Below are 14895 nucleotides of genomic sequence, written 5' to 3' on the forward strand. Positions count from 1 at the left end.
CATCAAGTCAAATGAAACTCAAAGCTGAAAATAGTGGCCATTCGTCAGGTTGGGAAGTTCCAGGGCCCTGCCTTACCTCAGAGAATCATACCAAAAGATGACGATGTGGATTATTTCTGGTTTCAGAAGACTTTGAACAAGGTAAGTCCAAGGAAAAGAGAGAGACTATGGGTTGATAGAAGTGAACCAAAGTAGTGGCATCTCCAAAGATATAAACAAGACTGCCAAAAGCCTTGGACAGGGGTAGGAACTCAGGGACATTACCCAGAAATGAAAATTCAAGCATTTCATGTGAGATGAGAGGTCCATTCAAAGTTAGGAAGCCTGAAAGGGACCTCCTGTGCCACAACTGCTGAGGGACACGTGAGTCTGGCAGGACCACCTTCGGTAGAGTGGTTCCCCACAGGGACAACTGTGACTGGGAACTGAGCAAAGTTTGTTCACAGAAAGTCTCATTGTAAATGCAGTTAGAGTCTGGTTCAAATCAGGCTTCAGTATGGAAGCACAGGGTCTCTCAAAGGGGGTTAATTCTCCCAGAGTAGACTAACATATATTGAAGACTACCTGGGAGACCAGTTGGAATTTCATCCTCTTCAGCATGAGAGCAACCACAGGCTCCGTCCATAGCAGACACCACATTCTCTTCATCAAATGCAAATTTTCCATCACTGTAAGGCTGGTTGCAGGCAGAACCTTCCTGGAGAGTTGAAGGTACTGAAACACATTCATCTTGGGGCTGCTGGAACACCACCTTCTTTTCATCATCTTGCAAGTTCACGCTGTGTCAGATGGAGAAGGGATGACAGAAGATTAAGAGGATTTCACCCCAAGCCATCTGACTGGTTTTGCTGACAGGCATCGAGAGTGGTCACAGAAAGCAAAAGGGCGGGCCCCTTAAGGAGGGAAGTAACTCCTCCTGATGTGGAGTGGAGGGTGGCTGACATGGGATGGGAGACAGACAGCAGGTTCTCTGGGCACTGGGCACACAAACAGCAGTTGAAGAGGAGACGCAATTTTCCCTACACGCTAACGTCATGGTCCCCAGCACACACAGAGGACTGGGACAGTGGTTCAGACTTTTCTGCACACACTATGTTGACTGCATAGCCTGTGTCCAAGTGAACACAGCTTTTAAGAAGTTAAGATTTGTTACACTTTGGACTCTATTTAATTTTAAACTTTTGATTTGCACAAATATGACTTCAAAATCAGTTTTTCAGAGTTGGAGAAAGAAGTGTTGTTGACTAGATATTCTGCTTTCAAGAACCATTTTTTCAATATTCTGTTGTAATATGAATATTGTTCTATTTCCTTCCCTTAAAAGCCAATATTTAGCAACATGTTGATGCCAAACCAGTGCAAGACCCATAGGATCTCACCCTACTTTAACCACTCAGGGGAAAACACAAGAATATGGGAACGCCCAGGTTTAGTTATTTCACCTGGGTCACCTCACTGTACATTACTCAACTTGAAGGCTTAAAAAACCTGAGTTTTTTTTCCTAGTTAATTTCCTTGCCATGAAATACCTGCCAAGGTCGTAACCCAGAGTGACAGAGGCAGATAAGTACTGCATGCAGGTTTTAATAAAAAGCAGAAAACAGAGGAGTACAAGAAATCCTGTGGCTGATCAGTAGCCCTGCTTCAACTGACTGCAAGTTACTCTAACTGAGAGGGACTCATAAAGGGTGAAAACAGACAGCCTTGGTACAGGGACAATTTGTGGTTGTCTGAATGGAAGAAACAGGCATGTTCAGCACTTTCCGATTCCCCTGCATGTGAGATGACCAGAGGTCACCACTGATGTCAGACCCATGTTTCTCCATACTTACCTAGAAGAGATGATGTCTTGATCTTCCTCGTCCTCAAGATCAGCAAGATTTTCTATGGATAAATTCAGACAAGTCAAACACTTAGCAGATCTCACTGTGTAGATTAATAATCCAGGGTCCAATACTGCCACGGGGACAACAATATCGGCAGTGAGATGATAGGCTATTTAAGAAGGATATTCCAGAAGCCTCAAGTTGGGTCTCTCCGATTCTCCTTGGTTTGCTTTCCTGAGCCATCAGGCAAGATCTCCCTGCCCTGGTAGATCCTCACCACAGTATTCTCTTCCAAGTCTGAGTAAAAAGGTAAAGATTCATCTTCCCCACAGAGTCTGGGGAATAGCCCAACTGCATTCTAGCAGAATACTCTAATACTCAGGCTTTTCTCACCATATGCTGACTGCTTTATCAGAATGATGAGTGGAATGAACAAAACCTCGAATCACATGAATCCTAGTTGTTCCACGGAAACTTCAGTCATTCATCGGGTGGGAAAATGCCAGGTTTCTGCTTTGCTTCATGGAAACATACAAGCAAGGTGATGGGAGGGGTCTTTGCATCCTGGTGTCCAAATGATTGGTTTGCGAAGAGAGCAGTTTAGACGAGATAAACACTGGGGATGACAGCAGTGACACCAGGAAAGTAACAAATAGTTAAGGCTGTTAGCACCTCTGGAAAGGCACAGAAATTCAAGGGACACTTTGGGTATGAAAATGGGAGCAATGCAGGCAAGAAGAGACAGTTCATGGGAATCAGGAAAAAATACAGTCATCTCTGGACACCTGCACTCAAACAAGTGAGTGAGTGTGTCACAGCAGCCTTGCGTCCATGATCAAACTTGGGGCCTGGCCCACAGGCTTCACCTGAATGAAGAAGACAGCACAGCTCCCAGACTCACCTGAGGTCTGTACTTAAAACTCTACCACAGAGTCTGATTCAAATCACCGTCTACAGAGCTTCCAACAGGGAGGACAAATCTCAGCACCGCAGATGCGAGGAGTACAGAGCGTACAGAATCTACCTGGGCATCCAGGTGGAGTTCCATCACAAGAAAATACTCACTGGTTACATCCCGGGCATGAGAGACATCCACGCCCTCAAGTGAGAAGACAGCAGCGCTCCTATAAGGCCAGAAGGAGTCTGAGAGGCTAGGAAGGACCGAGTAAGTCAGAGCGTATTCATGCAGAGAGTCCCCTGGGACACCGTTCTCTCTCAGCTGTGGCAGCTGTCTGCTGAACCTGGTGGGGGAGGGAGGGCAGACGATTAAGACAAGATGATGAGAAGCTGTGCAGTCCTATCTGGTTCTGATGGAATGTTTGCGTGGTGAATCACACCCAGGGTCCAATCCATTAGAGAGAAAACTCTTGTGTGTGAGACACAGCGAGGCTGACAGGGCAGAAGAAAGGAAGAACAGCAGGCACTCTGTGCAGTCCCGCCTCACACACAGGGACACAGAACAGTGGCTTTCACACTTCCATTCACATTGCATTGACACTACTGTGACACACAAGCCAGCACGCTAACACAAACAGAAAGCAGATACGCGTCTCACTCTAAAACCACCCCTGCGGTAAAAACTGATGGAAAAAACCACTCTGACTTAGGTCCCCTGGCTCAACTGAGTTGGGTTTTAAACTTGACAAGTAAATAAGAAATGGGAAACAATAGAAGTACCACAGTGAAAGCAGAGAACGCTATGAGAAAGGATAATAGTGGTGGGCAAAACTGATAACACAGTATATTCAGCACTTCCTGTTTTTCCCTGGATCAGAGGTCTGCAGAGGTCATCACTGTGCAAAGAGCCCACAGATATTCAGAATTACCTCGAGGCAACCACCTCTGGTCCTTTCAGGTCATCGAGATCATTCCGGTTTTCTGTAAATAAATTAACAGGAGAGTTATATCAAACAAATTCCCTTCACAAATGCCCAAACCTGTACCTATCTTCACATGTGGTAACAGGCTATTGAGACAGAAATAATCCAGGAGGCCCTAGAAATAGCCTCATAAGGCGGCACTGGGTTTCCTTCTTGAGCTATTGGACCAATTTCCTTGATATGATATGTCATTCGCAGAGTATCCTGGTCCTGAGTCTGTGCAAATAGCTAAATGCATCCTTTTACTCACAGTTCCTGGGGAACAACTAAGCTACATTCTCAGCCTGCTATAATACTCAGGCTTTTTTCATCTGAAATGCTGTTGACTAATGGGATAAGTGATTACACACTGAGATTAAATGGGAGTGGAATCCACACACCATCAAGTCAAATGAAACTCAAAGCTGAAAACAGTGGCCATTCATCAGGTTGGGAAGTTCCAGGGCCTGCCTTACCTCAGAGAATCATACCAAAAGATGACGGTGTGGCTTATTTCTGGTTTCAGAAGACTTCGAACAAGGTGAGTCAAAGGAAGAGAGAGAGACTATGGGTGACAGAAGTGAACCAAAGTGGTGGCGTCTCCAAAGATATAAACAAGACTGCCAAAAGCCTTGGACAGGGGTAGGAACTCAGGGACATTACCCAGAAATGAAAATTCAAGCATTTCATGTGAGATGAGAGGTCCATTCAAAGTTAGGAAGCCTGAAAGGGACCTCCTGTGCCACAACTGCTGAGGGACACGTGAGTCTGGCAGGACCGCCTTCGGTAGAGTGGTTACCCACAGGGACAACTGTGACTGGGAACTGAGCAAAGTTCGTTCACAGAAAGTCTCATTGTAAATGCAGTTAGAGTCTGGTTCAAATCAGGCTTCAGTATGGAAGCACAGGGTCTCTCAAAGGGGGTTAATTCTCCCAGAGTAGACTAACAGATATATTGAAGACTACCTGGGAGACCAGTTGGAATTTCATCCTCTTCAACATGAGAGCAACCACAGGCTCCGTCCACGGCAGACGCCACATTCTCTTCATCAAATGCAAATTTTCCATCACTGTAAGGCTGGTTGCAGGCAGAACCTTCCTGGAGAGTTGAAGGTACTGAAACACATTCATCTTGGGGCTGCTGGAACACCACCTTCTTTTCATCATCTTGCAAGTTCACGCTGTGTCAGATGGAGAAGGGATGACAGAAGATTAAGAGGATTTGAACCCAAGCCATCTGACTGGTTTCGCTGACAGGCATCGAGAGTGGTCACAGAAAGCAAAAGGGCAGGCCCCCTAAGGAGGGAAGTAACTCCTCCTGATGTGAAGTGGAGGGTGGCAGACATGGGGTGGGAGACAGACAGCAGGTTCTCTGGGCACTGGGCACACAAACAGCAGTTGAAGGAGACGCAATTTTCCCTACATGCTAACGTCATGGTCCCCAGCACACACAGAGGACTTGGACAGTGGTTCAGACTTTTCTGCACACACTATGTTGACTGGATAGCCTGTGTCCAAGTGAACACAGCTTTTAAGAAGTTAAAGATTTGTTTGACTTTGGACTCTATTTCATTTAATTTTAAACTTTTGATTTGCACAATTATGACTTCAAAATCAATTTTTCAGAGTTGCAGAAAAAAGTGTTGCTGACTAGATATTCTGCTTTCAAGAACTATTTTTTCAATATTCTGTTGTCATATGAATATTGTTCTATTTTCTTCCCTTGAAATCCAATATTTACCAACATGCTGATGCCAAACCAGTGCAAGACCCATAGGATCTCACCCTACTTTAACCACTCAGGGGAAAACACATGAATATGGGAACGCCCAGGTTTAGTTATTTCACCTGGGTCAACTCACTGGACATTACTCAACTTTAAGGATTAAAAAATGGAAATGCACAAACATGTGAAGCATAAATAGACAACACTGTTAAAGAGATAATTGCTGTTGAATGAATGGATGAAAGAGTTCCATAGAGTACTTTCTCTTTTTCTTTGGGTCTGAGGTCTCCTGTTGTCACCACTGACATTCACAGCCCACAGATCTTCAAATTACCTGGGAAATGTGAGCTCTTGTCCACTCATTTGCCTGTGATAATTTTCATTGTCTAGTAGAAAATTCAGAGACAGAAGGTTATAATAAGCAAATCAGACCTCACGTATATCTACTCAGTAAATACATGTACAACAAGGACATTAAAATTCTCATTGGAAGAACATAATTCTTCAGCAAGGATATTCTAGGACACTTAAGTCTTATGAGAATGAGACTGGAATGCTTCCAGACCCATCGAGGAAATTTGCTGCTTGATGTGGTATCTCTCCCAACATCCTTTATTCTGAGTCTGTATAAGCAGTAAAAATGTATTTTCCACATAGATGCGAGAACATGAGCTGTTATGTTCTAGAATTATTTCTATAGTACTGCTTAATCCCATCAGATTACGTGGTTGTTGATGGTTTAGAGGAATTTATACTTGAGACTAGAGTGATGGGTGAATTGTGAAAGGGTTAGCCGCTCAGTAGTGTCTGTCTCCTTGTGACCATATGGACTACAGCCCACCAGGCTCCTCTGTTCATGGAATTCTCCACACAAGAATACTAGAGTGTGTGCCATTCTCTTCTCCAGAGGATCTTCATGATTCAGGGATTGAACCCGGGTCTCCTGCATTGAGGACAGATTCTTTACCATCTGAGCCACCAGGGAAGCCCAGTGAATTGTATTAACCCTCAAATCAAAAAGAATCTTTGGTGCCACACAGAAACCGTGGCCATTCAAGGCTGGAGGAACTGCCAGAGCCCAGCCTTGCTTCATGGAAACATCCAAGCAAGGCAATGGTACAAGTGTATCTGTCTTGGTGTTCAGATGACATGTTAGCTAAGACCTGCCAACATCGAGAAAAGGGGGACTGGGCTGAGAGCAGTCAAACAAAACCTTGAAATCAGCTCTCCTTATAAAGAGGCGAGTCTGTCATTTCTGGAGAGGCCAGGAACATTTACGAAAATCAGATCATTGCCACTAACAACACGCTGGCTCCAAACTAGTTCTGACAGACACCTCCTGTGGATTTGCAGCTGAGATGGGTGACAGTTGTCACAAGTGATTTGGGTCAAATGCCTGACACTGGAGTCAGGGTGCCAGAGACAAGCCTGGAGCCAAAAAAAGAATGAAAGCTTCCTGACCCACCTGATGTCTGTGCTCCATAACAGACCCTTGTCCCTGGTTGCAACGAAGATGTGTCTATGCAACCTGTCCTCAGAGATGACCTTCCTTGGTCTACAGAGCATGCGAGGACAAATAATACGGGGGTTACCTGAGATATTGGTTGGCATTTCATCTTCTTTAGCATAAGAGCAACCACAGGCTCCATCCGGACCAAGGTCTACTTCCAGTTCATTAAATTTAAGTTTGTCATTACTGTAAGGCTGGTGGCTGTCGGAACTTCCTTGGAGAACTGAAGGCATCAAAACACATTCATCCTTGCATTCTTCAGGCACTTCCTTCTTTTCAACCTCCCGCAGCTCCATGCTGTGCCAAATGGGAAAGGAATGACAGAAAATTAAATGAAGAAGATCTGACTGCAAGCCATTCTGGCTGGTTTTGACAGGAGGCATGGGGCGTGGTCACAGAGGGTAAAAGAGCAGGCCCCTTAAAGAGAGAAGGAACTATCCTCTCTTTTATGAAGTGGAGGGTGTCTGTCTGGGGATGGGAGAGGTGGAGAAGCAGGTACCCTACACACCGGCCACAAACCTCTGATCAGGAAGGAGACTCAACCATCCCAGGAGGGTCCTTTCAGGAACAGGAAGCACAAAGGAACTTCCACAACAAGTGCTTCCACTGGGTCCTAAGTCATGTTGAAAATTGAAGACAAAGTAGGCAAGTGAATAAGGGCTTCCCCAGTGGCTCAGTGGTAAAGAATCTGCCTGCCAATGCAGGACATGCGGCTTCGTCCGTGGGCCAGGAAGATCCCTTGGAGAAGGAAATGGCTACCCACTCCAGGATTCTTGATGGGAAAATGCCATGGACAGAGGAGCCTGGTATACTGCAGTCCATGGGGGTCACAAAGATTCAGCGATGACTGAGCAACTGAGCATGCACAGTGAAGTGAATACAGATATTAAAGCTTTATAAACTCTCTGAGATCCTCTACCTTCTCTTTAGTAATTGAAAGGCCTCCAAGGCCTCTTTCACTTACTGTTGTCACAGACAACAAATTTTTGGAGGGACAGTTGTCCTGGGGTTTAATTTTTCTAGTTGCTTCTCTACTCATCCCTTTGCTAGTTACCTTCCTTCCAAGGATCTAAAACAACTGTGTAGAAATAGATATTTATCTCACTTGGACTTACTTTGGAAGAGAACAGAGGCTCTCTTTGTGTATAGGAAATCCTAAGGGTGTGCATTCACCTTGGGTCATACATACAAGTAGCCAGAGAGACAGCAGACAATCAAGTCTGGATTGAGTGAAGTAAATTAATACCATGTGCAGTTGTGCTTATACTTACATCTGGCATGTCACGCTCTTGAGTTACTTAGTGTTCTTTTGTGACCCTGTCCATATTTTCCCTACACATTACCAGCTCCTGATAGACAGCCTGAAAACCACAATCACAGAAAACTAACCAATCTAATCACATGGACCACAGCCTTGTCTAACTCAATGAAACTATGAACCATGCTGTGTCGGGTCATGGTGGAGAGTTGTGACAAAATGTGTTCCACTGGAGAAGGGAATGGCAGACCACTTCAGTATTCTTGCCTTGAGAACCCCATGAACAATATGCAAAGGCAAAAAGGACACTGAAAGATGAACTCCCCAGGTGGGTAGGTGCCCAATATGCTCCTGGAGATCAGTGGAGAAATCACTCCAGAAAGAATGAAGAGCTGAGCCAAAGCAAAAACAACACCCAGCTGTGGATGTGACTGGTGATGGGAAGCAAGGTCTGATGCTGTAAAGAACAATATTGCATAGTAACCTGGAATGTTAGGTCCATGTTTCAAGACTCATTGGAAATGGTGAAACAGGAGATGGCAAGAGTGAACGTCAACATTTTAGGAATCAGAGACCTAAAATGGACTGGAATGGGTGAATTTAACTCAGATGATTATTATATCTACTACTGTGGGCAAGAATCCCTTAGAAGAAATGGAGTAGCCATCATAGTTAACAAAAGAGTCCGAAATGCAGTACTTGGATGCAAGCTTAAAAACAACAGAATGATCTCTGTTCATTTCCAAGGAAAATGATTCAATATCACGGTAATCCGAGTCTATGCCCCGGCCAATAATGCTCAAGAAGCTGAAGTAGAACGGTTCTGTGAAGACCTACAAGACCTTTTAGAACTAAAACCCATAAAATATGTCCTTATCATTATAGGGGACTGGAATGCAAAAGTAGGAAGTCAAGAAACACCTGGAGTAACAGGCAAATTTGACCTTGGAGTACAGAATGAAGCAGGGCAAAGGCTAATAGAGTTTTCCCAAGAGAACGCACTGGTCATAGCAACACCCTCTTCCAACAACTCAAGTGAAGACTTTACACATGGACATCACCAGATGGTTGACGCCAAAATCAGATCGATTATACTCTTTGCATCCAGAATAGGAGAAGTTCTATATAGACAGCAAAATGGCTCAGATCATGAAGCCCTTATTGCCAAATTCAGACTTAAATTGAAGCAAGTAGGGAAAACCACTAGAACATTCAGGTATGACCCAAATCATATCCCTTATAATTATACAGTGGAGGTGAGAAATAGGTTTAAGGGACTAGATCTGATAGAGTGCCTGATGAACTATGGATGGAGGTTCGTGACATTGTACAGGAGACAAGGATCAATACTATCCCCAAGAAAAAGAAATGCAAAAGAAGCAAAATGGCTGTCTGAGGAGGTATTACAAATTGCTGTGAAAAGAAGAGAAGCGAAAAGCAAAGGAGAAAAGGAAAGATATACCCATCTGAATGCAGAGTTCCAAAGAATAGCAAGGAGAGATAAGAAAGCCTTCCTCAGTGATCAAAGCAAAGAAATAGAGGAAAACAATAGAATGGGAAAGACTGGAGATCTCTTCAAGAATATGAGAGATACCAAGGGAATATTTCATGCAAAGATGGGCTCGATAATGGACAGAAATGGTATGGACCTAACAGAAGCAGAAGATATTAAGAAGAGGTGGCAACAATACACAGAGGAACTATACAAAAATGATTTTCACGATCCAGATAACCACGACTGTGTATTCACTCACCTAGAGCCAGACATCCTGGAATGTGAAGTCAACTGGGCCTTAGGAAGCATCACTACAAACAAAACTGGTGGAGGTGATGGGATTCCTGTTGAGCTATTTCAAATCCTAAAAGATAACGCTGTGAAAGTGCTGCACTCAATATGCCAGCAAATTTGGAAAACTCAGCAGTGGCCACAGGACTGGAAAAGGTCATTTTTCATTCCAATCCCAAAGAAAGGCAATGCCAGAGAATGCTCAAACTACTGCACAATTGCGCTCATCTCACACGCTAGTAAAGAAATGCTCAAAATTCTCCTAGCCAGGCTGCAACAATATGTGAACCGTGAACTTCCAGATGTGCAAGCTGGGATTAGAAAAGACAAAGGAACCAGGGATCAAATTGCCAACATCCGTTGGATCATCAAAAACGCAAGAGAGTTCCTGAAAAACATCTACTTATGCTTTACGGACTATGCCTTTGACTGTGTGCATCACCACAGACTGGAAAAGTTTGAAAGAGATGGGAATACCAGACCACATGACCTGCCTCTTGAGAAATCGGTATGCAGGTCAGGAAGCAACAGTTAGAACTGGACATAAAGCAACAGAGTATTTCCAAATAGGAAAAGGAGTATGTCAAGGCTGTATATCGTCACCCTGTTTATTTAGCTTACATGCAGAGTACATCATGAGAAACGCTGGGCTGGATGAAGCACAAGCTGGAATCAAGATTGCCAAGAGAAATATCAATAACCTCGGATATGCAGATGACACCACCTTTACGGCAGAAAGCAAAGAAGAACTGAAGTGCCTCTTGATGAACGTGAAAGAGGAGAGTGAAAAGGTTGGCTAAAGCTCAACATTCAGAAAACTAAGACCATGGTATCTGGTCCCTTCGTTTCACGGCAAATAGATTGGGAGACAGTGGAACCACTGGCAGACTTCTTTTCGGGGGCTCCAAAATCACTGCAGATGGTGATTGCAGCCATGAAATTAAAAGATGCTTACTTCTTGGAAGAAAAGTTATGACCAACCTAGACAGTATACTTTGCCAACAAAGGTCCATGTTGTCAAGGCTATGGTTTTTCCAGTAGTCATGTATGGATGTGGGAGTTGGACTATAAAGAGATCTGAATGCCAAAGAGCTGATACTTTTGAACTGTGGTGTTGGAGAAGACCCTTGAGAGTCCCTTGGACTGCAAGGAGATCCAACCAGTCCATCCCAAAGGGAATCAGTCCTGAATATTCACTGGAAGGACTGATGTTGAGGCTGAAACTCCAATACTTTGGCCATCTGATGCGAACATCTGACTCATTTGAAAAGACCCTGATGCTGTGAAAGATTGAAGGCAGGAGAAGGGGATGAGATAGTTGGATAGTATCACCGACTCAATGGACATAAGTTTGAGTAAACTCTGAGAGATGGTGAAGGACAGGGAGGCCTGGTGTGCTGCAGTCCATGGGGTCACAAACAGTCGGACATGACTGAGTGACTGAGCTGAATGGATAGTGAATTGTTACCTGGGAGTTAGTGTTTCTTGTGCTTGTTCATCGTCTTCATCTTCATAAATTTCTGCAAACAAAATCAAAAATATCCAGTCAGCCTCTAGTCACTTCTCCCACTGCAAACACAGGGACTCATATGGTCACAGAGTCATAAATATTTACGTATGAGTTAATACTGTACGGAAGTTTTAATGTATTGTCTTTAAACAACTGCCCAAGCATGGATTTCTGATCCAACAGGCGGCCTCTTTCTAAACTGGGAGATCATCCTCAGGACACCTTCTGCTTGAAATTGGGCAAACATTTGAACTGTCTTTTCTTCCTTATTATCACCTCACATTGTCCACCTTCCATCTCCACTCCCGCAAATGTTTCATCCATCCTGCCACAAATTCCGCCAAAGACACAGCCTCTATAAACCTTCTCAGGTCTCACAAGATGCCCTCCTTTCTCTAAGCAGAACAACCACGTCCCACATCCCTCCATCTGGGAACATCCTGGCCCTTCAAGGGGGCTTTTGTGTGTTCTCTGGGAAAGTCTCTCCATGGAAAGTGAGTGCTCCAGTTTAAATCATTTTCCCAGCACCAACTCTATCAAGTACCTAACCAACACGACAAAGTGAACGGTTTTCTTTTTTCTGCAGTATATTTGTAAATATTCCCAAATTTAATCATTATAGCTACCATCAACAGATTATTCGTCCATTTTACAGATGAGAAAACAGTTACTAACATAAGAAAAATCAAGCATTCTCACATAGTTAAACACACAGCACTCAGCCTGGAACCTGGGAACTTCCAAGCTTCATCTAGGGCTCTATTCACTCTCACAAGCGGCCTCCTGTCACCTCCTCCTTTCTGGGCTTTAATGCTGGCTGGACGTGGCCTCCTGCCCCAGTGGCCATGGTCCATCAGGGAGGAAGCAGACCATTGGGATACAGTGACCTCCACCCTGTGCATTTCTCCTCTGTCCTCTTAGACAATCCTGCTCCTACATAGACCCAAATAGGACATGAAACAGGAAAGCTGATAAACATTCCCAGTGGAGGTGTTCATCTTATCTACTGGGGACCTAGGAGAGGATCAGTGCTATCAGGGCCTGTGGCCCCCTCACCTGGACTGAACTTGCAGGCAAGGCGCTCTGCCAATCGGTATCCCTCAGACAGGCTCTCTCGGAAGCCCTGCCCCTGGTGGTTGTCCAGGTCATTGTGGGTGAGGAGGTCCTTGAGGCGCTGCTTGAGCAGGACAGAGTCATCTTTCCCATCCCGTAGTGTCTGCCGTAACTGGGTCAGCTCTCGTGCCTGACTTCGAATTAGGACATCACATGTCCTAAGTGGAACATAAGACACAATTGTAAAAGACAGGGATTTCGGTGAGAACATCCCCAAGGAGACCTCGAAACAGAATTCTGGCACATATCTGATGACTGGCTCAGTCACTCAGTCGGGTCCGATTCTTGCGACCCCATGGACTATAGTGCACCAGTCTCCTCTGCCCATCGGGTCATCTTGGCAAGAATACTGGAGTGGCTTGCCATTTCCTACTCCGTATCTGATGACTGGCCTATGACAAAGAGAAAGAAGGTAAACAAAGGTTTCCTCTGTATCAGAAAGTACTCCTGTAAGATTCCGTGACATTCCAGTCATCTTGTCTTTCTATGAAGATAACCTAATGTCTTCCCTGTTGGCTCAGCTGGTAAAGAACCTGACTGACAATTCAGAAAACACAAGAGATGCAGCTTTGATCCCTGAGTCGGGAACATTCCTTGGAGAAGGAAATGGCAACTCATTCCAGTATTCCTGCCTGGAAACTTCATGGACAGGGGAGCCTGGTGGGCTACAGTCCATGGGGTCATAAAGAGTCAGACACTATCGAGTTACACGCATGCATCAGTGGCTTCCTAAATCTGCATCATGAAGATGTCTCTTCGGGTCCTCACTCGGCCATGCTCATTTCAGTAAAAAATCCACAGAGTATTTTCTGTATTTCTGATGTGGCAACACAAAGTACTGTCCAGTGAATGACAGACAGCCAGTCAGAGTTTGGACAAGCATAGCTGGTGTGAATTGGAAAGAACATAAGAATGACGGGGTCAAGAAAGCATTTTAGGATGTAGTCAGTCAGGAGGGGGTTGTGATTAAAGGCAAATAAGGTGGCAACGGCACAACATTGTGAATGAGCCAAATGCCACTGGTTCACTTGAACGCAGTGAATCTCATGATGTGATTCAAGTCATTTGTTTATTTAAAAGCAAGGTAAATCACTTCCTGAAGAATAACTGGAGTCCACAATTCACCAATCGGTGTTCTCCCCCTCGTTTATAATATTGTGCCCTGTGCCTGCCATGAACATTCCTGCCCTCCTTACCTCAGCCTTTCATCCAGCGTTGGCTTCTCTGCCAGCTTCTTTGCTGGCCTCTGCACCTCAAACATCAGCTTCTCCCCCAGCACGGATTCAACGATGTCCTTACATGCTTCACACTCTGAGGAAAGAGACACACTGCCTCAGGGAGAGCTGACCTTGCCGCTGTGGTCACTGCCTTCAAGGGAACAGGATGGGCCACCTCAGTGGTGGCTGTAACTCCTTCTCCATTCTCTATGGAGAGATTTCCACATCTGATTCCCCAGCGACCGAACCGAGGGGATCCCCATTTTAGAGCTGAGGAAAGAGAAGCTCCTAGGCACAGAACCTAACTAGACAAGATGAACTGCCATTTCACAAAGTCAGAATGCACACCCCCTGAGACTGACCCTGAATCCTGGGCCACAAAACCAAGACCTGCAGCCTCTTAGACGAGACACTGAGCAGGGGCCTGGGGTGGCGATTCCTGTGTGGTTGGGAAGGCTCCTAGGACTACAGGACTGCTGGTTCTCTCATGCTGGCATTTCAGTAACAAACAAGAGTCTCAAGGCATAAACCTCACCTGGACATGCTTTGTGAAATAGAATACATGAAACCATAAGGACCTGAAAGAGAGATGCCCAAACACTGAGAAAGCCTGTGTTATTAGAAACAGTAGAACTATGAACCAAGTGTATTGACACTGAGCCAGGCACGACTGTCAGGGCTTTGTCAGATTCACTCAGTATTCACTACAACTCAAACGATAGTTACTATTACAGCAACAGACAGACAGAGAAGGAAACAGAGGCACAGAAAGGTTCCCAACAGGCTTGTGAGCCCAGGAGACCTGGCCCAGAGTCCATGTCTGTCACACTGTGCTGTGGGGACCTCCACGCCAGGGTGCTGGTGAGACATTTCTTCTTCACCAGCCTCACAATTTCTTTCTTAGAGTTTTGCTACTATCATAAGGAGCAGTGTAAATAAAACTTAGCTTCTCCTTTCCCCAAAGCTCATCCTTTCACTTTCTTAAATAGTAGGCTTTACTTCTTACTTGTCTCTGTGTCAGTCATTTTGTATTAACTCCCTCATTGCTTCATTGAAAATGACTGTAGGAAAGTGACACAGACACAAGTGGT

At 44.8% G+C, this 14895-nt stretch overlaps 1 protein-coding gene across 1 annotated transcript in view; it reads right to left on the reverse strand.

The window, feature by feature from the left end:
* Positions 1-14895, reverse strand: part of LOC148778268 (NBPF family member NBPF4-like) — a 118961-nt gene that overhangs the window by 17691 nt on the left and 86375 nt on the right. The window contains exons 12-18 of the mRNA XM_088832982.1: positions 13784-13898; positions 12531-12745; positions 11433-11484; positions 7003-7217; positions 5745-5796; positions 4651-4865; positions 3653-3704 (exon numbers count right to left, since the gene is read on the reverse strand). Of these exons, the coding sequence (XP_088689108.1) occupies positions 3653-3704; positions 4651-4865; positions 5745-5796; positions 7003-7217; positions 11433-11484; positions 12531-12745; positions 13784-13898 (916 nt within the window). The remainder of the gene's footprint in view (positions 1-3652; positions 3705-4650; positions 4866-5744; positions 5797-7002; positions 7218-11432; positions 11485-12530; positions 12746-13783; positions 13899-14895) is intronic.

Source organism: Moschus berezovskii, chromosome 3 (assembly GCF_049115385.1).
Source record: "Moschus berezovskii isolate FMDL1 chromosome 3, NW_MosBer_1.0, whole genome shotgun sequence".
Classification (NCBI taxonomy): domain Eukaryota; kingdom Metazoa; phylum Chordata; class Mammalia; order Artiodactyla; family Moschidae; genus Moschus; species Moschus berezovskii.